The sequence below is a fragment of the Hakea prostrata genome, chromosome 4 (genome assembly GCF_041222555.1).
Source record: "Hakea prostrata isolate BN-2017 chromosome 4, UWA_Hpros_2, whole genome shotgun sequence".
In the NCBI taxonomy this organism is placed as follows: domain Eukaryota; kingdom Viridiplantae; phylum Streptophyta; class Magnoliopsida; order Proteales; family Proteaceae; genus Hakea; species Hakea prostrata.
This window is the reverse complement of record NC_142603.1, coordinates 12,345,096-12,369,455: the sequence shown is the minus strand read 5'-3', so window position 1 is coordinate 12,369,455 and position 24,360 is coordinate 12,345,096. Positions and strand designations below refer to the sequence as shown.

Here is a 24,360-nt window from a genome sequence, read left to right as displayed (position 1 = left end):
ATCTTACTTGTCATATTCCTTTTTCACCCCTGATGAGAAAACAACCATTCTTTCAATCTCGATAACAAATTTGGAGGTTGAGGATTTATGGGTTTGGAAGGAGTCAACTATTAGATAATTTCAAGTTAAATCTGAATATTATTTAGTCAAAAATTTCTTTAATTGGCAATCAAGTATCCATGTTTAGCTCAAACATCAATTGGGGTAGGCTATGGAACATTAATACATTTTCAAGATCAAATATTTCCTGTGGAGAGCTACTTATGAGGGTATTGCAAACCTAAAAGCACTGTTGGAAAGAGATAGTAGCTAATCCCCTATGTGTTTTCTATGCCTATCGCAGGGTATATCTTAGGTTGAAATTGTTAACCATACTTTGTTTTTCTTTGACTTTGCTAAAAAATCTGGAGAACATTACTTTTAAGGATTGATTCATTTGTATTTGCTTGAGAACTCCCGCACAATTGGTTGGATTTTTTGGAATCCAAATTCTTTTCACTGAATCAGAGGGGTTATGTGAACACGTTGTGCAATGTTTTATGTTGGGTTATTTGGCTTAATCGTAAAAATATTATGTTCAATGGTAAAATGTTTTCTTTATTTGACTCTTTGAAATTCTATGATAGGTTACTTAACAATGTTTTCTTGGACCAAGAAGGATTTGATGTGTAGGCTTCTTTAGACCATTTTAGTGCTCTCAAGAGGAATAATTGTCCAATCACATTAGTTTTAGTGTGTTTGTAGATGTTGTTTGGAACACCTCATCAAAGCACGCCGGGAGAAGGTTTTGTATTGGTCTTTCAGCCCTTGTCATAGTACTTGAGGCAATCAAGGATGCTCTTTTTCATATTTTGGATATCCATATTACATTGGGGGTGAGCTATTAACATTTTTTTCTGCCGTGAAGGCCTTAAATGGCCCGGTGCAATCTCTTGATTGGCCTAGCCGGCATTGTCCATGACATTTTGTAGAATATCTCTCTTTTGTTAGATGTTGTTATATTTGCAGGTCTCTTAATGCCCAGGCAAATTTTCTTGCCAGGGGCTCTAGAGTCTTTAAGTTACATAGGTCTTGGTTGATGTTCCCACCAGCTTGCGTTGTAACTCTTCTTTGTTAGCCTTAGTACTCAACTTGAGAGTCTAATATAATAATAATTTTATCTTTGTTAATAAAAAATAAAAAGAAAGAAAGAAAAGAAGAAGGAGAAGATAACCTAAATTCTCTTCACCTAATTTTGAAACTTAATATAGAATAGATTTTAATAAAAATCTAATAATATTCATGAGTTGGAAAAGAAATTTGTTCAATGAGGTATTAAAATATGCTAGAATAAACCGGATTATATTCTAGTTACCACCATCAAACTTGGATCTATTGATTTAGGATATCAAGTTTCTTTTTGGTAAATTTGAAAAATGTATTCCTTCTTACATTCCTAAGAGTTCCAATATGGTAGCGGATCTCTTAGTGAGGAAGGCCCTTTTGGTTTCGGGCCCGAAAGAATGACCGATTTTCAGTCAGGGGTTGATGGAATTATGTTCATCTTCCATTCTTGCCCGCGACAAATAGAAAACCTAATTACCCAAAAACAAAAAGAGTAAACCGGATTACAAGGGAGGAGACAAATTATAAGGCCTCCAGCTGATTGTAATTTTTTAATTTTTCTCTATTTAATTTAATACAAGCTACTTTCCGTGCGAAGAAAAAAAAATAGTCACAAGAGAAATACATTAAGATTCACCCAAAAACAAGGAAAGAGAAAACACACTAAGAGATAATTAGGGACAGAAAAGGAATAGAACAACAGAGCATCTTCTCTGGCCAAGCCTAAAGCTTCAATTTCCATAGACAAATGAGTAAACTTGGACCAACCATGAATTCTATTATATAAAGGGGAAGAAGGTAAACTTCATTTTACCGACATCACAATGGAATCCATTTCCAACACCACAAGCAAAATGGTGATCCTTCTTTTTTTGGATCACAAACTTTAGGCCCTCCCCAGCTCCGGCCGTCACGTTCCCAACCATGGTTGCTCCGGTCAAGTTGCATGTCTTATAACTCCCCCAATCTTTCAGCAGAAAGACATTATGCATTCTAGTGCCGTTTGGTAGATCATATTTGAACACTGTATAAAATTAAACAATAATCAAAGATGATTCTTAGAGTAATTATCATGAACAAAACCCAATTAATATTTGAGTCAAAACACAAACCAAGAGTGTCATTTAGGAAGAAGGGATCATTTTGACGTGCCCAGTCACTATAGTTGAACCCAAAATGCCAGCCTTGGGAACCTCCTACAACAATTGTTTTTGGAGTATGACTGTTCACCACCATCATGGAGGCAGCAACCACCAGCATAAAGACGATGTAACCAGGCCTGCTACTGATCGAATCCATCATCTTCTCAATTCAAACTCTACAGACAAGTTTAGGGAGTTTTTCTATGTATAAGTGTGAGAATTTAGATGCATTTCCATTATCTTATATAGAATACAAAACAACAGGACTAAAAAGGTTAAGAGTGTTCGACATTGAAACTGTCTAACAATGAAATTTGTATCACTAGGGTCAATCTCATACCATCCATGAGATTTAAACAAAGAGAAACCATATTCAGCTAATGCTTTAACCCATTAACCTGACTTCTTCTTGTAGATTGGATGGACTCGAGTATTTCACGCAAAACAAAACTAACACATCTTACACCTAATTAATTTGATAAAACTCTTTCAGTATAGCTTTTATTTTATTTTCTTATCTTTATTAACCCATGCCACTTAGAGCATTTGGAAGGGAGAAATAAAAAAAAAATAGCCAAGAAGTCAGTAAATTACCAAAATTATTTTCCACATCACCCTTTGGGATGAGGGTTTGTTTTGAAAACTTTTATTGGTATAGCATTCTGAAAGTTCTCCATTCTTTGTCACAAAGTCCTCTTGAAGATTGTCTTCAGCCATTGGGCATCAAAGAAGGTGAGCATCCTAAGAGGTCAACATCATTATTTTGCCGATCAATCATCTCAAAATTCTCTATCACGTTTAGTAAGAAAGTCCCAACCAAATCAGGAGACAAATTTCTCAAACCCTTAAAATAAATTTAAAGAAGTGTCATCACATGGGATATATCTTGGTTTGCCATAAAGTATTGGAAAATCAAAGAGTCAAGTGTCCTCATACATGTACGACAGACTTCAATCAAAACTTGAGGGTTCGAAAGAAAAATTACTTTCTTAAGTAGGGAAAGAAATTCTTATAAAGGCAGTTGCATCTACTCTACCCACATACACAATGTCTAATTTTCTTCTTCCAAAAGAAATGAGCAACAAGTTATCCAGATTGATTAGGAGGTTCAGTGGAGAAACAATGGGAATTCTAGAATCAATTGGATAAAGTGGGATAAATTTTATTGCTCAAAGAAGCAAGGGGTATCGGGTTTAGGGATTTCCTTTCTTTTAACAAAGCCGTGTTGGCAAAACAAGGATGGAAGTTGCTAATCCAACCAAAAACCCTAAATTGGAAATGCTTTAAAGATACCCATTTCTTAGATGCTATGTTCCAAAGAGGGCGTTGTGGGGTTGGAAGAGCATTCTTGCCGAGAGAGATGTCCTTAGTAATGGGATTTTAAAGGGTATAGGTAGTGGCCTTACAACTAGAATTTATGGGGACCCTTGAATACCACCTCCTTTGTCTCCATATCCTTTAAAACCTCCTATTGCTATGGGGCAACTTTTTGTAGGGGATCTAATTGAGTGGAGATGCAAATGTTGGAAATCCTTATTCAACCCTAATAAGAAAACAACCATTCTTTCAATCTCGATAACAAATTTGGAGGTTGAGGATTTATGTCTTTGGAAGTAATCAACTATTGGTTAATTTCAAGTTAAATCTGCATATTATTTAGTAAAAAATTTCCTTTATTGGCAATCAAGTATCCCCTGTTTTGCTTAAATATCATCTTAGGTTGAAATTGTTAACCATACTTTGTTTTTCTCTGACTTTGCTAAACAAATCTGGAGAACATTACTTTTAAGGATTAATTCATTTGTATTTGCTGAGAACTCCCTGCACAATTGGTTGGATTTTTTGGGATCCAAATTCTTTTCACTGAATCAGAGGGGTTATGTGAACACGTTGTGCAATGTTTTATGTTGGGTTATTTGGCTTAATCGTAAAAATATTATGTTCAATGGTAAAATGTTTTCTTTATTTGACTCTTTGAAATTCTGTGATAGGTTACTTAGCAATGTTTTCTTGGCCCAAGAAGGATCTGATGTGTAGGCTTCTTTATACCATTTTAGTGGTCTCAGGAGGAATAACTGCCCAATCACATTAGTTTTAGTGTGTTTGTAGATGTTTTTTGGAGCACCTCATCAAAGCACGCCGGGAGAAGGTTCTGTATTGGTCTTTCAGCCCTTGTCATAGAACTTGAGGCGATCAAGGATTCTCTTTTTCATATTCTGGATATTCATATTACATTGGGGGTGAGCTATTAACATTTTTTTCCTGCCGTGAAGGCCTTAAATAACCCGGTGCAATCTCTTGATTGGCCAAGCTATGGCATTGTCCATGACATTTTGTAGAATCTCTTTCTTTTGTTAGAGTTTTCTATATTTGTAGGTCTCTTAATGCCCAGGCAAATTTTCTTGCCAGGGGCTCTAGATTCTTTAAGTTACGTAGGTCTTGGATGATGTTCCCACCAGCTTGCATTGTAACTTTTCTTTGTTAGCCTTAGTCCTCAACTTGAGAGTCTAATGTAATTTATAATTGTATCTTTGTTATAAAAAAATAAAAAGAAAGAAAGAAAAGAAGAAGAAGAAGAAGATAACCTGAATTCCCTTCACCTAATTTTGAAACTTAATATAGAATAGATTTTAATAAAAATCTAATAATATTCATGAGTTGGGACGGAAATTTGTTCAATGAGGTATTAAAATATGCTAGAATAAACGGATTATATTGTAGTTACCACCATCAAACTTGGATCTATTGATTTAGGATATCAAGTTTCTTTTTGGTAAATTTGAAAAATGTATTCCTTCTCACATTCCTAAGAGTTCCAATATGGTAACGGACCTCTTAGTGAGTAAGGCCCTTTTGGTTTCGGGCCCGAAAGAATGACCAATTTTCAGTCAGGGGTTGATGGAATTATGTTCATCTTCCATTCTTGCCCACGACGAATAGAAGACCTAATTACCCAAAAACAAAAAGAGTAAACCGGATTACAAAGGAGGACACAAATTATAAGGCCTACAGCTGATTGTAATTTTTTTATTTTTCTCTATTTAATTTAATACAAGCTACTTTCCGTGCGAAGAAAAAAAAAATAGTCACAAGAGAAATACATTAAGATTCACCGCAAAAAGCAGGAAAGAGAAAACACACTAAGAGATAATTAAGGACAGAAAAGGAATAGATCACAGCAGAGCATCTTCTCTGGCCAAGCCTAAAGCTTCAATTTCCATAGACAAATGAGTAAGCTTGGACCAACCATGAATTCTATTATATAAAGGGGAAGAAGGTAAACTTCATTTTACCGACATCACAATGGAATCCATTTCCAACACCACAAGCAAAATGGTGATCCTTCTTTTTTGGATCACAAACTTTAGGCCCTCCCCAGCTCCGGCCGTCACGTTCCCAACCATGGTTGCTCCAGTCATGTTGCATGTCTGATAACTCCCCCAATCTTTCAGCAGAAAGACACTATGCATTCTGGTGCCGTTTGGTAGATCATATTTGAACACTTCATAAAATTAAACAATAATCAAAGATGATTCTTAGAGTAATTATCATAAACAAAACCCAATTAATATTTGAGTTAAAACACAAACCAAGAGTGTCATTTAGGAAGAAGGGATCATTTTGACGTGCCCAGTCACTATAGTTGAACCCAAAATGCCAGCCTTGGGAACCTCCTACGACAATATGTTGTGAACTCCCTGCACAATTGGTTGGATTTTTTGGAATCAAATTTCTTTTCTCTGAATCCAAGGGATTATGTGAACACATTGTGCAGTATTTTATGTTGTGTAATTTGGCTTAACCGTAACGACAATATTATGATCAAATGGTAAACTGTTTTCCCTTATTATTGACTCTTTGAAATTCTGTGATAGATTACTTAGTTATTTTTTCTTGGCCCAAGAAGGATTTGATGTGTAGGCTTCTTTAAACCATTTTAGTGCTCCTCAGGAGGAATAGCTGCCCCCGCACAACAGCTTTAGTGTGTTTGTAGATGTTGCCTGGGACACCTCATCAAGGCACATCGGAAGAAGTTGTATTTTGTGGAGCCCCATGGTGCTTTCATTGTAGCAAAAACAAAGTGCAAAAACAAAGTTCTGTATTGGTCTTTCAGCCCTAGTCATAGAACTTGAGGCGATCAAGGATTCTCTTTTTTATGTTTTGGATCTTCATATTACGTAGGTGGTGATCCATTAGGACTGTCTTCCTATCGTTGAAGGCCTTAAATGGCCAAGTGCAATCTCTTGATTGGCCAAGCTATAGCATTGTCCATGACATTTTACAGATTTCAACTTCTCTTTCTTTTGTTAGATTTAGCTATTTGGCAGGTCTCTTAATGCCCTGGCATATTTCCTTGTCAAGGGCTCTAGGTCTTGGTCGATGTCCCCACCAGCTTACATTGTAAACTCTTCTTTGTTAGCCTCTAGTCCTCTACTTGAGAGCCTAATATAATTTTATCTTTGTTAGAACAAAAAAATCCTATGTCTTCTTATAGAAATAAGATTCAAATGTCTGTTCTTAGCTGAGTCTAGATTCTCCACCTACATGAAAACCCCATGGAGAGAAAATTTAGCGAAAATTAGACGCATATCATGAATCTAACCATATGGGTTGAAAATTTTTCTCTCCATGAGGGTGGAGAATCTGAACTTTGATCAGTATACTAGAATACAACACATGCGAAGGGATGTGTTGCATTAATTGAGAAGAAGCATGAAACTGTGTAGCATTTATATAGAAGGGGTCAAGGGACAATGTTAATGACACAAATGCCCTTCTTGTATTTCATTTCTCTTCTTTAAGGTTAAAACAAACGTATTGTTCTTTATAGTAAATTAAGACAACATATTGAAACTTATCTATCCAACAACATTCATATCACTGGAGTAGATATCATATTATCCATGAGATGTAAACATAGTGAAACTATACTAATAATGCTTCCTCGTTTAGAATGGATGGATTTAAATATTTGACACAAAATTCCCTCTCCATATGAGTGGAGAATCCAAACTCATGGCATAAGGATATCTATTGGTTCGAACTAGAAGATAGAAAGTAACTTGATGCGATTATTTCAATATAGTTTTTTTTTTCTTGGTTTGACAATAGAGAATTTCCGTTCATTATTATAAAGATAAGAATGACACACAAGATGCCACAATGAAAAAGGATGGAATCCAATTCAGCGTAGAAGTTTGGTGCAACCTCTGGCAGCGGAGGTGGGGTGGGGGTGGCTTAGTTGACAAAAGACCAACGCTTCCATGTAAGAGATCAAAGTTTTGAATCTTCTCAAAGCCATGGATGAAAACCTACCTTATATTTGAAGTTATCTCCCAAAGGAGTAGTCAAGGTGTGCATAAGCTGAACAAACCTCAATTCCCACACCCCGCCCCAAAAAAAAAAATTAAAAAAAAATTTTGGTGCACTATAAGACATAAGTCCGGCAACACCCCTAAGGAAAAGGTATTCAAAAGTGAACACCCACCTAATATGCGGTGGAGAGGTGTGAGGGAAGCATAGATCTCTGCCTTGACATGTAGTGGATCCCAACTACTAAGAAAATAAGAGCAAAACAGTTTGCACTCACACGGGTCAAATCTTCCTATCTTCACCCAACAATATAAAGCACTCCGAATATGAAAAACATAAAAGAAATTGATTCAAAAGAAACCATCCTTGTGTGACCAAATAAGATTGTTCCTATATATAAAACATCTCAATATGTTGAAGCCATCTCGCGGAGGAATAGTCATAAGCCACCTCGAGCAAACACTCGCCCCCCCCCCCCCCCAAAAAAAAAAAAATAAATAAATAAAATAAAAGAAGAAAAAAATGATGCATTATAAGGCACCCCTAAAGAAGAAGAATTCAGAAGTGAACACCCTCCTAATATGTGATGGAAAGGTGTGAGAGAAGCATAGACCTCTGCCCTGACAGGTAGAGGATCCCAACTACTAAGGAAATAAGAGCAAAACAGCTTGCACTTGCACGGGTCAAAACTTCCTATCTTCACCTAGCAATATAAAGCACGCCGAATATGAAAAACACAAAAGTAATTGATTCAAAAGAAACCATCCTTGTGTGAGCAAATAAAATTATTCCTGTATATAAAACATCTCAGTATTGTTTGAATAACATTATTTCTTTATGAAACATCTCAAAATTGTTTTGAATGATTGTAAATGATTTCATCATATAGCAATCCAGTTCAGCCAATAGTAAAGTCCTAAAACTCTAAGAACATCAACCATCGAACAAAAATTGATGTAAACTGCACTGTATTTCTGTACTCAATGACCAAGGGATCAAGTGCTTTTCCTTCACCATGTCTCAAGTCCTGGCACGATTTAGATATGATGGAAAAAAGTTAAAACAGGAAATTGTGCAACTGTTATGATTCAAAAATTAACATATGGTCTCAATCCTAGATCTCCGCAGTACATATCTAAAATCATAGACCATTCAAGAGCATTTTCTTTAAGGAAAAAGTATCCTCGATTGAAACAATTATCCAGAAAATACATCCGGAACCTGAACTGGAAAAGAAGAAACAGGTGTATGAAGTACATCAGGCTCAGGAGTTGGGCCATAATGCAGTCTGGGGAGATACATAATGTGCACAGCCTAACCAGTTTACAACCACTTGGGTCACATTGGCGCAACCTCACTGTTGCACCTGAATTTTAATAGAGGAATAATTGAGTTTCATGAAAAATACTTTTCCTAGCCTAATCCATTGAATTGGTGACTGAAGAAATGATACATTTTATGTGAAGGCAAGAATCACAGCAACTCAGCAAGTAACAAGGAATAAATATCAATTAATAACAATAACCAGCATACCACAGATATGAGAACTATTGAAACATTCTGGAATAAGCCTTTCTTTCCTGATCACGCCTATCAGCAATCTGAAATTCATTTACCAAATTTCATAACAAGGTCAGTCACATACAAAACCCGAAATACTTTGAAAATGGGTGCAATTTACCAACCTTCTTTTTTGCAGCTGTGAGCTCCTTTTTTATAACACCTGAAAGACAGCATCAAACCACAAAAAGACATAAGAACTGAATATATGCAAAAATATTCAGCATGGAAGACTATAAATTCAATTGTTCATCAACCAATTTGACAAATAATGAGCACATAAGTGTTGGTATCAACTGACAAGAGTTTTCCAACATAGAAACCGAAAAAAACTTATGCAGACCAACATACAATACAGAAATTTAGGCACGTAATTACAGACAGGGTGTCTTAACAAGACTTCTGAAAATCACGTGTTCCACTGCTTTGTTCAACTGATGGCCTAGTAATTCCAACATCTGTAGTATGATTAACTTTGTACAACAAGCCACAGGAATCGCTTATCTCAACATTATTCAAAATATGTTGATAACTCACTAATCGTTTCAAGAACTTGAAAAGTCATGATTCATTCCCAATTCAAGCAATATGCCCCAAATCCACCTGACTTTTGGCTAATATTTTTTTCAGAATTGGCTGGTGTTGGAGGATCAATGTTCCCCAACCCACCTTTGATATTTCAAACCTTGCACTGTTATCATTTATCATATGCTGATAATGATATTTTTTTTGAATGACAAATAACTCAAGCATGATTCCACACAGGCAGATCATCAAACACCAAGTTCATGCTGTTTCACTAACTCACGGTACTTTGACAGAGTAAATTATTCACTAACCATCAGCAGGCTCTAGCTCTAGTGCCTTCTTGAAGCTCTCCACCGCAGAATCCACATCATTAAGGGCCATATATGCCTGAAACGTTGATAAAACCATTAGGCATCACAATGTACTCCAGTAATGATCAAAGTAGTCCCTCTAATATTTGCACAAACACATTCAGCTCATAGAAAGGGGTACATTTAGGCAAACTACCATATCTACGGCTACATCACAGAAATCAAGCTAAGATGAGATCATCACACAACATAAGAACAGTACGTCCCTGCCATTCATTATAACAAAAGGATATGGCTGATCACTACCATGGGAAATTTGTAAGACAGCAACCAAAAGCTAGAACTTTAGTAAATTTTCACGTACTACAATGTCATGCTTCCTCAGCTTTATAGAACAGCAACGCTAAAAGTCTAAAACTAAGACTTCATAGACTAAGTGCAAAGCACATTAGTATTGTCAACATTCCAAATCATCCACCAAAAACCTAGTCAATCAAGTAATAAAAATACACGGAGCAAGCAATATTCATCCTAAAGAGAAACAATTGTTAGAATTAGCCTCAATGGCTAAAAGGGGAAAGGACAGAATCACGGGATTGGTGCCTTTATTTTGTTTCTTTTATTTTATTTTTTTATTTCCTTGTTGAAGCTGTTGTGTGAGTTCCCTATAACCTAATGAGGTCTCATAGCTTCTCTGATTTTTCTCTTCTTCCCAATTCTCTCCACATATTTCTTCTTTATTAACAATGGTTAATTAGATCAGTGGTGATCAGTTTTCATCATTCCTAAGTATGGCAGATCTAAGTCACATCACGACCAAATCTGATCCCATAGACGAAAGGTTTAGATAAAACAGTTTCAACATTAGGTTTACAGCGGTTTGAATTAATCTATTGTCCAAAACTCACAATGCACAAGGACAACAGTCTTGGCTGTAACGCCTCAAACTATCTAAATAATCCCCGAGGAAAAAGATTCCAGAAAATAAGTTTGTCTGACAATCATCATGAGGTTCCATCACGGCTCCACTGCCAAAATCTTTCCAAATTAGAAACAAGAAAAATTTACAGCCCAAGTAGGGAAGTAAATGGATACTTGAAATCTATTTTAGTCCATATCTGCTTAGGAGAATTCAAATCCATCTAAAATTAATTGATTACAGATATGGTGATACCCTTATCAAATTGACTATAATCCAACTCGTTTAGTATCTGATTAAAGTCACATCTAATTAAAACTTTGAAAACACAAGAAAATCAAGGCCTAGGAGGAATAGAAGAAAAGGTAATTGCTGAACTCTCGAGTCTCAACGCCAACCCTCATTAACAAAACAGTAAAACAGTGAACAGATAGGGAAAAAATAACACAAATGGTTTGCATTCATACCTATTTAGAAGAATTTGTGGTAAAATAATTACTATCTGGTTACCACTCGAATCCATCCAAAATCCTATAGGATATTATTCAAATAAGTCCAAATATAATCAGAAATAGATATGGTTATTCCACTAACCAAGGCAAATCTGATTGATTTACATCCCTAAGTTCATGTAGATAAATATTAGCATCTTTTTCTTCTTCTTCCCCCTTTTTTTCTTTTGGGTGGGTGGTGGGGGGGGGTTAAGAATATATAAGCAGGGTTTGTAAGGATGGAAACAGCCATAACCATATTACAAGATAAATTAAACATAAAGGAATTAAATGCACCCCGAAATCAAAAGCAAGAAACTAACCTGCCCTTGGCGAAACAAAGCTTTCACGTTATTCTCCCCATCACGCATCGCAAAGTCTGTATCCAACAATGCTCCTTTTAAATCTCCTAATTTCAACTTACAAGCCTAAGGGAAGCATTTTGCATATCAATCAGTTGAACAAAGTGAAGCAACCATTAAAATGAAAATCAGACTAGAATCCCATTACCAGCTAGTAAAGGAACCCAATTACAGAATACACAGTGGGAAAAGATAAACAGAATAGGCTGACAAAAGTAGGCACGTGACGTACAATGCAAGAGATTTTACACATTACAAACTTCACTTACTTGCTTCCCTCCACAATGTTGGGGCATTTACTTTTATGGTAGGCTTTGGTACATGCTACCCTTTTAGCATGTATTTTCCCTTCAATTACCAATTCAATCGGCAGGTCTTTTCAATTACATATATGTATAACTTCATTATCCATTTTCACAGTAGCAAGTTCTTCACTGCCCACCTCCAAAAAAGGGAAAAGCCCCTGAAGAGAGTAATAAGCTCTAGAATTGTTGTTTGTTCCTCAACTCGAACCCTTTAATCTCGAAATCAAACCATACCCCTTTATAGAAAGCTAATCTTGCTTCCACCAAAAAAAAAAAAAAAAGCTAATCTTGCAAGCAACACTCATTTTGGAAGAATTGATCAACCTCATTACCCAGAGTTTAAATAGGATAGCTGACTTAGGAGGTGTATCTTGGTGTTGATAGATGAGCATATTCTTTTAAAACTGACATAAAAAATAAAAAATAAAATTTATGGAACAGTTATACAGCCGCCAGTTATGATGCATAATGAGAAAGATGGATGGTAATAAACATCATAAGATAAACTCAACGTAGCTAAGACAAGGATGTTGACATGGATGTGTAATACAACCAAGGGTGGGGAGGCGTTGGAACTACTATGTCCATATTTTGCAAACTATTCGAAATATTCACACTTCGTAGACATAAAAAATAATCCAAATTCAATATAAAAAATGAAAAAAGAGTTGACTGCACATTATAAACAACCAATGCAGTCCTCTTGATACAGTTTGATAACAAAAAGAATTTCATTACATTATATATTAACCAAGTAACATTTATGCTTTTTATTCGACTGTTTTTCAGTCAACAAGTTAATTTCACAAACACAACTTTCCAAGGATTAGTCAAAACTTTTCATCAGCTGGAACAGGGGGGGAAAGAGACTTACAGAACTATTCGTGAATATCTGAGACTTTGTTTTCCTCAAATATGAACTCTTCTCTACATAATATTACAATATACAAATCAGACTCAAACCGGGAAATGGTAACATAATGGAGAAGAAAATAAAAAACATCACTCAAATGGAGAAATCTTTTCACCTTCATCAATATCTTCTTTCTCCCAGCAAACATCCAAGTAGCGCAAAGCCTTCCAATACTTCCTACAAGCCATTTTGTAGTCTCCTTTCTGTACGCAGTTGCAAAGGTTAGAATGTGAACCCATAAAAAAAGTGATTATTATGTGATGAATTGACCATAGAAAGTGTATAACATTTGCATGTAAGAATGACTCGTGTCAAAATTACCCACAACACACAATCTATGAAACGTAAGCAAAATCACAGAATACCTTGTAGTGCATATTTCCCAAATTTTTGGCAGCATCAACAGCTTCTATCCACCAAGCAATCTCATTATGCTTCTCATCAAGGTCAACCGGCCAGTCAGGATAAGAATCGCCATCTTTAAAAAAATTGCAAATCCCATCATCTTCCCCTTCAGGAATTTCCCCACAATTCGTAACAACAACATCAACAGTGGGAACATCACCATCACCAGTAGTAACATGCTCCATTGAACGAACCACTCCCATGCCCTTAATTACCTTTCCAAATACAACATGCTTCCCATCAAGATGGGAAGTACGAGTGGTAGTTATAAAGAACTGAGACCCATTGGTGTTTGGACCAGAATTAGCCATAGATAGCATTCCCTTTCTCTCGTGCTTCAGTTCAAAATTCTCATCTTCAAACTTCAAACCATATATGGATTCCCCACCAGTGCCATCCTCTGCAGATATATCTCCACCTTGTATCATAAACCCTTTAATAATGCGGTGAAAACGGATGCCCTGAAACACTTATTGAAAATTTAATAAACCCAATAAGACAAAGCCCAAGTAAAATAATTCCCAAACAAACAAAAGAAAGATGATAAAAACAAAAAGCAGAGTTCTTGACTACCAAACTACAAAGTCCTAATGAAGGGGAAGCCAGAATTTTTTTCATTGTGTTGTGAATAAACTATTCTTGTAATAAATAATTATCTAATGAGAGAAGCCCAAAACAATCCATCAAATCAATATTGTAAACATGCGTTAACTCCATTTTGGGTTTTCTGGGTAAGTGAGATAAGAGGGTTAAGAGGGGAGCCATTGACCAAATCGTAACAACAACACAGAAGAATAAAGGAGCGGGGGAAGACCTTGTAATGAAGAGGAGCACCGGTTTCAGGACCAATGCCTTTTTCTCCAGTGCAGAGTGCCCTGAAATTCTCGGCGGTTTTGGGTACCACATCGCTGTAAAGTTCCACCACAATCCTTCCTTCAAGCTCTCCTCCAGTGCTAATGTCCAAAAAGCAGCGAGGATTCACCATTTCTCCTTCTTGTTTCTTCTGTTTCTATTGTTTTTGGTAGCTAGCCTATAAATGGGGTAAACCCTAAATCCCGCTTTTCTTTTTGAAAAAGGAAGTTGAAACGCTTGAAGCCTTGGAATTACCCAACCTGTAGAAAACTAGAAATACACCAGTCACCAGCCAGCGCTGCAAAATTCTTCTTCTCCTCCTCCCGTTTTTTTTATTTTTTTAATTTATTATTATTTTACTGAAAGCACTGCACTGCAATATTCAAATCAACCAACAACTACTTTATTTATACCAAGCCATCTGGCTAAAATACACTTGGGTTACTGTGCACTAGCAGTAGCCCATGGGGTAATGCACGCTTCAGTTGTTGGGTCCGCATTTAATGGTTGTACTATGCACCCACTGTTCGCGCTAGTGAGTGCGCCACTAAATGGCGCCTAATTGATTCCTATAGAGCGAATAGGAGATTGACACGTCATTCAATGGTGACCCAGTCATCGGGGTGGGCCCTAAACTTTTGAGGCGTTTGGTTTCAAGCCCAGTAATTGGGCCCTTGGCTGGGTTAACCCAGGTTGAAAAATGACTCAAAAATGAATTTGGCCCATGGGTTTCAATTGGGCTCAAAATTTAGTAATGAATTCTGATTCTACACCAAAACGTATCTATTACATACGGTATGGTATCGGCATGCGAGACATGTACCAATTATTTGGTACCGTGTTGATAGTGACATGGTCCACATTACATAGTATTTTCTTTAGGTTAAAGACTACATACAATTTTTTTTTTCTTTTTTGGTATAAAGACTATATAGTATAAAATAGCAAGGAACGAACTTTCGTTTGTTTCGCCCGTTTTGTTGGGCTGCGAACTGGGCGAAATGGCGAAATATCGCCGAGATCTGGTTATTTTAAAAGTTTACCCTATCAGGCTTGTACTTCACTTCTACTAAATAGTTGATGGTCTCTCAAGTTATTTTCCCAGTATTATTACTATTTTCCTTCTGCTTATTACCCTTTATTTTCCTTTTATCTTTATGAAAATTGAATTACATTTTTTTTTAAGTTATCCAATGAAGTATTGATGTTCTTTTATATTTGTAATGTATGTGTTTGTGACTACAAAGTAGTGGAGAGGTTGTATTCTAATCTTCTATAATGGCTTGTCTTGCATCTACCTGAAGCAAAATTGCCTACTAAAATGAATGATTGACAACTTCAAGCTCCAGTTACCTAAGAATCTCAAAGAATCTCAGGGCTTGTCATGGTTGGAGATATTCATGCAATTATAACTTAATGGTTTCTTGTTTTTTTTTTTTTTTTTTTTTTGGTAAGCAGTACTTCATTCATTAAAGAAAGAAAAGTACAGACACACAGTTGCATGAAAACACAAAGTTCACACCGAACCAAAGAGCGGAAAGTGACCAAACTGTCATACATGCGATAGACAGGGTCATCATGAGTAAGGGATGGGTCAAGCTCAACATACCCTTAGAAATAACGCTGCAACAAATACAGCACCAAATAAGCACCGGCACCCACATAGGGGAACAAAATACACGCTTCAAAGGCGGACACATAACACGCCTCAAGGGCGGACAGACAACACGCCTCAAGGGCGGACACAAAAATCGCTCGGTTGTTGCAGTGGTAACATCAAAAGTGCGGAGGAGGGTCAAACTTGCCATCCAGCTCTGCCGTAAAGGCGTTCAAGCTTCCCGCAGAAAGACTTGTATCCAGATTTGGAATTTTTCGACAATGTTCACCAACAATCGCTGCAACCAAATAAATTTTTTGTTATTTAAAAAACTAAAGAAAAGGAAAAAGAAGTACTGCAACCAGGGAGAGAGAATGGCCAGAAAAACTATATATCTGATTGCCCGAACAAAAAGCAAGAGGTAAGAGGCTACAAAAAGCAAGAGGCAAGAGGCGGAGAACAAAAAACTTAATGGTTTCTTGCAACTTGATTTACTTTATAGCAATATTTTCGTTTAAAAATTGACATTCTCTTTCTATTCGAGTTGCTCCACAGTGTTGAATCTGTTGATGCATCTGAATTATTAAGCCACTGCTGCAATTGAAGATATGATGTCTTAGCTAGCGGAAGCCAAATGAAAGGACATTTTAGCTCAGATGATGCATATCTTAACTTCTAAAAGGTTATACATTAACTCTAGAAGCTCTCTTACATCATTATGTTGTTTTCTTTGTGTTTGTGTTGGATAAGATGTAAAGGAGATAAAAATGGTAACTAAGTAAAATAAATCATATATTGGCTATCTCCTACGAAATCTCAAGTTCTCTTCGACAATATTTTTAACCAACTTATTTGGCGAGAAGTTATCTGTTTGATCAACCAAATGGAACATGGTAATTAAGATCTCTAACGTGAAATATAAGGGAGGTTTTCTTGATAGGGTTATGTGTTGTAGTATCTAACTGCCCCTTCTAATTATTTGGGTTTTAACATTTTTAATGAATATAGTATTATGTATATTATCTCTTCCTTCAATGTCTTTCTAAGTATATTTTGAAGTAAATTATATTTTCATAGCTACTTTCTTGAATGATTCTCTCATCTTTGTGGCTTTTCTAGGATCTTTTTATAACACTACTTCATAAAGTCCTTGAAAAACTTCAAACCATCAAAAGTTCAAGATCAAGGCCTCTAAATGTTGATTCATGAAGTTGAAGTAATTTGAGAGAATACCTTAGAATTGTTTAAGATTTTGATACATCTTCTCCTGACAGGATTGATTTTTGCCTTCATTTTCATCAATAGAACACCCGAATGGAAGAATGTTTATCTTCCCACAGTTGTCACAAATGAAGTACATTTCATATTTGAATTGAACATGCACCCATTCTTCCTCGCAACTTTTTAATTGAGCATACTGTCTAACCGAATAATTAAGATTATGTATCACCATAATTGTTTACCAAAAAAAAAAAAAAAAAAAAGGTATCACCTTAATTCGTGCTAACCCCTTCGGAAGCTTCATTGCTTTGACGTCATCTGGACCTCCACTACCTTCCCTAGTTCATTGGCTGTCTTCAGTATCAGCCCATAATCAAAACAATCAAAACAAATTACCCTCATTTGCACCCAAACCACAATTAGAGGAAGCGACCCCTTGTTTTTATTCTCAATAATTGGATTCATAGCCAAGTGTAGTAGTAATCTGTCCACCTGCCATGTTGACATTGATAGAACCTCATTTATGTTATTTTCAGAGGCAAATATGGCTCGAAAGCCAGCTCTACCGATCATGGAGATGTCAATTGCTCCTAGAGGAACCCATAGCTCCCACTAGTCTTCTGTAGATTTATGAGATATGCTCAAAGTGTTCTCCAATAACCAATCCATATAAAGTCTTGGAAGCAAGGCAGTGTGTAGAGAAATTCGATGATCCCCTTTCATTCCATCCCATTGTATTTGAATACCCCTTATAGTTTTCTCTTGAACTTGATCGAGACCTTGTTGAAGAATCGTGATTGTTTGCGAGAATTTCTCATGCTCACCTGTCTTCCCATTTGCTTTGTCACTCGAACAATCTTTCTTTCAGCAACAAATAACTTATATGTAGGGGTGGAGCCATGATTGAATATTGGGGGAGGGGGGAAATAGTGAGTCTAGATCACCTCTCGTCGGATAAGCATTAATGTTTTTTCACCATACGTATTATGTGGGCCAATGCGAGACCCACTGTGCGTCCCACTTTTGAATTATCTTATTATATTCAGACGTGAAGTCTACATTAAAAATTTAGATAAATTAATAAGTCGATTAAAATATAGATAATACAATTATAAGTAAATTATAAAAAGTATATTGAATAAAGCTGGCTAAAATTCTGGGAGAAAAAATTTAAAAAATCATGAAAGAAAAAAATGGAAAATAAATTGTGGTTGAAATTGTAAGGAAAAAAAAAAAAATTTAAAGTCTATTAACTAAATATGAAAAAACAATCAATTTGTATAAATTAAGTTAAAAAAAATTTCAATAATTATGATTAGATCTAATGATATTAATAACTGAATTAAAAAAAATCAATGATTATAATCAGATTGATAAACAATGGCTGAATTCTAATAATTAAATTATCAGTAATAAAATCGAAATGATAAGAGAAAGAAAGAAGAACGAAATAAAAAATAATAATCCAAAACCCATGACGTGGCTTAGCCACTGCTTGTAGCCTGATAGGTCGGACAAATGCGATAAAGAAGACGACACTACAGCTTACTGGAGGGCTAGTACCTGCAAGGCAAAGGAAAGCATATAAAAGCGACGATAGTTTGAACTTTGAACCAAAAGTGAACTTCAAGTTTTGGAGTTTTCCAGCTCTCTCTGTCACTTCTGAGTTCGCGAACGAGGAAGGAGACCGTACTTCGTGTAAAGAAACAGAATCAACGGCAAGTTGAGTGATAAATTTGAAATTTGGTAGTTCAACATAGAGGAGATTGGGATAAGTCACCGTAACTGAAGGTACTAATAATAATGACAACCCTGCAGAAACCTGACATTATTCAACGGCTATTAAGCTCACAGCTCCTCGAACAGTTCCATGACTTTATTGTTTCACCGTACGGGAATCCCCCAGAGATAATTTACTCAGAGAAAAAGATAAGACACACAGGGGAGAGAAGGGAAGACATATTCGAGTAGCAGAATGGACGAGGAAGATGGTTAATGGAAGTCATTATCACAGGGAAAACTGAGTTCTTTCTTGTTCTTCTTAAGGTTTTACAACCATGATTACGGTGAAATAGCTTTCTAAGCGTACCTGCAATAGAGTTGGGGTTATACACATTCTTTTATCAAAACCACTTTTCCCCTCTTTTCTCACTCTTAAACCTAACGTTTTCCCTTCTTTTCTTACTCAGTCACTCTTAAGAACGACAGTGGACTTCTCGACTCTGCAACAGATCCTTCTTTTGTTCTCATTCTAAGTCCTAAGAACGAACACTCTTGGTGGACTTTTCCAACTCTACAAAAGATTCTTCATTTTCAAGAGGAATTATAAGCTCTGCATTTTTAGGTTTGTTCCCATCTATTTTTCGTTTCTTTTCTGTTTTCTTTTCCGTTTCTCAGATCCTTAATCATTTGCTCTAATTTTCTTTTCAAAGCCTTTAGCAAGAGATTTTGATTTCAGTCATCATTAATGGCTTCCACCTTTTGGTTCATCTTGCTGCTCACCGTGACCAGCTTGCTTCGACGTCTACGGATGATGTAGGGCTTCTAGAGTTCTCAGATATATGTATCATCAAGCTGCGCAAGTTCTCATTGCTAGTTTGAATATCATCATAATCTTATGGTCTCATTCATTAGAAATCATTGTCAAGGGACACTACTGTGAGACTCCAGCCTTGTTGTTAGTGTATCTTGATCACCATATCTCTTGGTATTTGTTGTCTCTCTCCAATCTAACCATCCATTTTTTAGTTTTCCTATCGGATTGTGTTTCTAATTCTGTAAGATTCTTTCTGTTCTTCCCTCCATTTTTTCAGTAAACGTATAGGGTCAAGGTTAGATTTTAACAATGAAGGAAGAAATTGAAGAAATGGGAAGAATGAGATTATTCTTGAGAAGTTTTTTCCGTTCGGCTGGCAACGAGAGAGTCCTTTTGCTTTTGGTAATTGCATTTGTTCATTCTTGGTTTTCTTTCTAAATACCAAAGCAATTTATCAGGAAAAAGTACTTCCAACCCAGTTTCTATAATTAACTACTGGGTTGTCCTTTTTTTGCCTTTTGATGCAGTGGTTGTTTTTCTCTGTCAGATTGGAGATTTCGATTCAGGATTTTTCCATTTCAGACAAGTGGTTTTATTTTACTGAGAATTCACCCCTGCTAATCTCCAGGCTTCTTAAGGTATTGTTTTTGTCATTTTAAATGTTTGTTATTATCATATTTCTGATGGATAGTTGTTGAGGATGAAAATCAGAAGGAAGAAACAAGAGATTATTGGTGAATCTTCTGTCCTGGGTTTATATAGTCAATCAGTTTTCTTTCAAATGCAGTTTGGTCACAGTTGTGGAGCTTCAATTTTGAGTTTCTCCGATTCCATGTTATTCAGCTACTGTTTGTCTAGCGATTTGTAGTACAACTTCTTGTGATTCAATTTCAAAAAACAGTCTGTAATCAATTGATCCATCGGTTTCAGTTTGCACCAAGATTTCTCTGTGACTATTTTTGAGCTTTTTCAAACGTTTCTAATAATCCAGTATAAAAATTTAAGACTAGTGAGAACCGAGAACTCTATTCATGCTATTTTAGTTCAGAAGCTATGTTCATATAAGAAGACCAAGATTGTGTGAACTATATTTTTCCAAAAACAAGAAGGCCAGGATTGACCCAGCTAGAAATTGGCTAGAAAATTCAATATGAATAAGTTGGTGATCTCTTTCCTTTTTTTTTCTTTCTTTGGGAGGAACCGGCTTGATATGCCAGATTGGTTCTTCAGCTGAACCTCTAATATATATGTTGACTCTCAACAGAGTTCACCTGAAGATTGAGTTTTTCGTTCATTAATCTGTAAACCTCTTGTTCTTGTTCTTGTTCTTGTTCTTCTTCTCTTTCTTTTCTCTCTCTCTCTCTCTCTGTTCTGTTTTCTCCTTGGCTATAGAATTCAGAAAACATTGCATGTTATGTTTCTTGTCTTCCAGTATTCTTAGAAGGGGGTTCAGGTCATCATCTTTGATTAACCTTACTGTTTTCATCCACCTCATATAAACAAAAATGGAACAATTCTATAATTTCAAACTAAATTCAGATCAATTCAACTTCGATTAAATTTGGGTCTCTTTTGGGTTTCATTGGAATTTGTATACATTCATGTGATCAAGATAGGCTTGGTTCTAATGAATTTGATGTCTTAGGGTTTGTATGATCAGTTTTCAATTCTTATTTGGTTTCGTCTGCATTCACATACAATCTCTGAAATTTGGTTCAAGTTCAGTTGAACTTATTTGATCTTGGTGATCACTCTCTATTCTTATTATCTGTTCAAGTTCAATGCAAGTGGCAAAACCTATTGAATACTTGAAACGAATGAAGTCAGAGAGGAGACTAGTGTTGTATTACAATCTAAAAATGCACTTTGGTACTGGACTAGAGACGTCACATGTAATAACATGTATACTTAGACATGTTTGAATCTGTATTTACCAAACATACTTGATGTACTTCTCTAGCTTCCTCCTTACACAACTTAGAACTGTCATAAACCACATGGACATCATAAAGACTTTGTTCAGCCTCATCCTTAGAGATATGTTGATCACTTACTCCCCAATCTACATTTTTTCCATGATTCTCCACATCTTCACCATTACATGGAAAGTTGACTTCAATGCCACTAGGATTTTGGTCTGCCTTCATTTCAACTCCATGGCATTGTCTAGCATCATCCTTTTTGATCCTGTCCTTCATTGCCCAAAATGATAGTTTGCCCAAGCAAGCCATATTTCGGAGGACTGTTTAACTTATATAACTTGGACATTGTCTCTACAAAATGTATGTGCTGTTTGTTCTTTGATGTGTGTTTCACTTTTCTTTGGGTTGGTTGGGAGGGGACAACACATGATAATCGAATATTATGGGAAGCTATTAGCACTCCTTGTCTGAACTTCTGACATCCACCACGAGGTAACATTTCATATTTTTTATACTATAGTCATTAAGAATTTAAAAAAAAGAAAAAGAAAAAAAAGAATTCTTGTATTCATTTCTTTTAAATAGGCATAATAGAGAATGGGAATTGATAATTGATATGGAGAAATTATGATCGAACCGGGTTCATACTTGGTTTGACTCTCGACCCCGGTCAAGTCAGAGGGAACCGACTCGCTCCCGAACGAACCGGATCCAGAAGATGGCTTGCTGAGGAAGAAAACTTATTCAGCTACAAGCACGCCCTAATGATGGCAGACTCGAATTGACGGCTGCGGCTAATCATTATCGAAGGGATAATCATCACATAACCTAAAGGTTATCTCAGGAGTCCTCTACTAGTCCAAACTAGTAGAAATCTATTGCTCAACGGATCTAACTGTTAAGATCCAACAACTACCCGAAGAAGGCTCAAGTGCATCCAACGAAGGAGATTCGAAGGTACACTCTATATAAACCTCACTGCCATACGAGGTGGGAGAGATAAAAAAACACACAATCTGAGACTCAGATTCAGATACATATTGATAGACGTAAACTATCAGCGGCTTACGATCTAGGTCACATTTCCCAGTTCTTTATTCCTTAGCTCTGTGCTTCTAGCAGAGCCATTTGTGATTAAGTTCATCAACTGACTTAGCCTTCGGAGGTGGACTCCCGACCCCCGCGGTCGGGCCACATCTGACGCTTTCGTTTTGCAGGTCATCGAGAGGAGATCTAAGGGCTGGGCAGATTTTGGACGCATCATTTGGTGCCGTCTGTGGGAAGAGACTTGAAAAGCCATGGTGACTAGATCAGCAGCAGCCGCTGCACAGCGCGATTCCGGTGTTCAGATCCCCTGGAGCGTATAATCCGGGATATTCCCAGGGAAGCCAAAATCCTATCGAGGTAGATGGTGGTCAGGGAGGACGTAATCCCCCTGATACATTCCAAGATCAATTGAATCAGGTAAAGATTCAACTCTTGGAGGTGAGCCAAACACTCCGCTTGCTCACCAGATGAGTGGTTTTACCACAAGAACCTGATCAACGCGATTTAGGGAGACGTGCGTTGCCATGTGATCAAAGATTGGCTGAAGACCGGAATATCGGTCAGAATTTTCGTGAAGGAGACCGAGGACCTAGGAGGATTGATGATCAACCTAGGCGAGACGATCGGTTCGACGGACCGCAAGAGAGTACAACCGATTCAAATACAAGGTTGGATACGGGGGTAAGAACTCACTCACCAATCGTCGAAGAACCGTTCGTGATGATCGAGCGATTCGCGACGAGTGGAATGTTCGGGAAGGACGGGCTGTTCGTGATGATCGAATAGCACGTGATGATCTTGTTAATCGAGGTCGTGATCATATCGCTGAAAATCATCCGACCCAGATTGGTCAGGAATTGGCCAACATCAATGAGAAATTAGGGCAATGGGCTAAGGGAAGGATAAGCGAGGATATTTACTCGATCATTCGGAAGACCCCTTTGCCGAGCCAATTGCGGGATATCGGTTTCCCCATAACTTCCGTTTGCCTACCTTTTCTACATTCGATGGCTCCGGAGATCCAACAGCTCACATTGGCTATTACCAACGAGACCATGGCGATTTCGGGTAATTCGATGAAATTTTATGCGGGTTTTTGGTTCATCTTTAACTGGAGCAGCGCAAAAGTGGTTTTTCGAACCTCCCCTCGGAAGGATCGTAAACTTTGATGAATTGGTGCGCAAATTCATAGGGCGATTCCGAGTGGGATACGAGTCAAGAAAACGGAAGAAACCTTGTTTACTGTCAGACAAGGAAAAAGCGAATCGATCAGAGAGTTTCTGAAAAGATTCAACAAAGTAACGATGGAGATAGAAAATTTGGATGAGCAAGTAGCCAAAACTGCTCTATTCACGGGACTCACTAATCGGAAACTCCTGGAGTTATTACTACGGGATATGCCCGCAACTTATCTTTGAGTTGGTACGGAGATGCCGAAACGGAGCCGAAGTCATGGAGATTCTAGATGCGCGCCAAGGAGATAATAAAGTCTCCAGTAAGGAATAGAAGGCTCCTGAGTAGAAGCAGAAGCCAAAGAAAAATGTCCGTGATCGGGTTGGAAAATCTCAGGCTTGGCGCCAGAGGTCTCCCGGTAAAAGTGAATATACTCCATTGAATGTTCCTCGGGCTGATATTCTAAATATCATCAAAAGAAAAAAATATTTTGAAGTGGCCGCCTAAAATTCTTTTGAAGCCTGGAGAGCAGCAGGATCGAGAAAAGTATTGCCGATTCCACAAGGACTATGGTCATTATACAAATGACTGTCGTCATCTGAAAGCAGATATTGAGAGATTAATATCTTATGGACACTTGTCCAATTTTGTTAGCAGAA

The 24,360-nt window shown here is 36.9% G+C and overlaps 2 protein-coding genes and 1 long non-coding RNA gene across 5 annotated transcripts in view; 1 reads left to right on the top strand and 2 right to left on the bottom strand.

Annotated features, from left to right (window-relative positions):
- Positions 1-1,883: 1,883 nt before the first annotated feature.
- Positions 1,884-2,403, bottom strand: LOC149017945 (stellacyanin-like). Its single transcript, XM_089153831.1, has 2 exons — positions 2,217-2,403; positions 1,884-2,128 (listed from the first exon to the last, which is right to left on the bottom strand). The coding sequence occupies exons 1-2, from the start codon at positions 2,401-2,403 to the stop codon at positions 1,884-1,886; spliced, it is 432 nt and encodes a 143-aa protein (XP_089009957.1).
- Positions 2,404-8,218: 5,815 nt separating this feature from the next.
- Positions 8,219-14,504, bottom strand: LOC149017944 (peptidyl-prolyl cis-trans isomerase CYP40-like). The gene is made up of 9 exons (XM_089152262.1): positions 14,168-14,504; positions 13,314-13,814; positions 13,064-13,151; positions 12,910-12,962; positions 11,692-11,796; positions 9,959-10,034; positions 9,245-9,282; positions 9,093-9,160; positions 8,219-8,586 (listed from the first exon to the last, which is right to left on the bottom strand). The coding sequence occupies exons 1-8, from the start codon at positions 14,336-14,338 to the stop codon at positions 9,107-9,109; spliced, it is 1,086 nt and encodes a 361-aa protein (XP_089008388.1). The 5' UTR covers positions 14,339-14,504; the 3' UTR covers positions 8,219-8,586; positions 9,093-9,106.
- Positions 14,505-18,686: 4,182 nt separating this feature from the next.
- The window catches only part of LOC149017943 (uncharacterized), a 63,314-nt gene continuing 57,640 nt past the window's right edge, over positions 18,687-24,360 (top strand). Inside the window, exons 1-4 of one of the 3 annotated variants that reach the window (XR_016172875.1) lie at positions 18,687-19,367; positions 19,535-19,730; positions 19,837-19,961; positions 20,087-20,197. This is a non-coding gene — a long non-coding RNA (uncharacterized LOC149017943). The remainder of the gene's footprint in view (positions 19,368-19,534; positions 19,731-19,836; positions 19,962-20,086; positions 20,198-24,360) is intronic. The other 2 variants (XR_016172874.1, XR_016172873.1) reach the window with 2 other exon arrangements.

Excerpts from the sequence above, each read along its gene's own strand:
- LOC149017945 (XM_089153831.1), bottom strand. The coding sequence starts at position 2,403 with ATGGATTCGATCAGTAGCAGGCCTGGTTACATCGTCTTTATGCTGGTG. Across the intron at positions 2,129-2,216 it reads CTTCCTAAATGACACTCTTG|TGTTCAAATATGATCTACCA; the intron begins GTTTGTGTTTTG and ends AATTTTATACAG.
- LOC149017944 (XM_089152262.1), bottom strand. The coding sequence starts at position 14,338 with ATGGTGAATCCTCGCTGCTTTTTGGACATTAGCACTGGAGGAGAGCTT. Across the intron at positions 12,963-13,063 it reads GAAAGAAGATATTGATGAAG|AGAAGAGTTCATATTTGAGG; the intron begins GTGAAAAGATTT and ends AATATTATGTAG. Across the intron at positions 9,283-9,958 it reads AGAGCTAGAGCCTGCTGATG|GTGTTATAAAAAAGGAGCTC; the intron begins GTTAGTGAATAA and ends GCTGTCTTTCAG.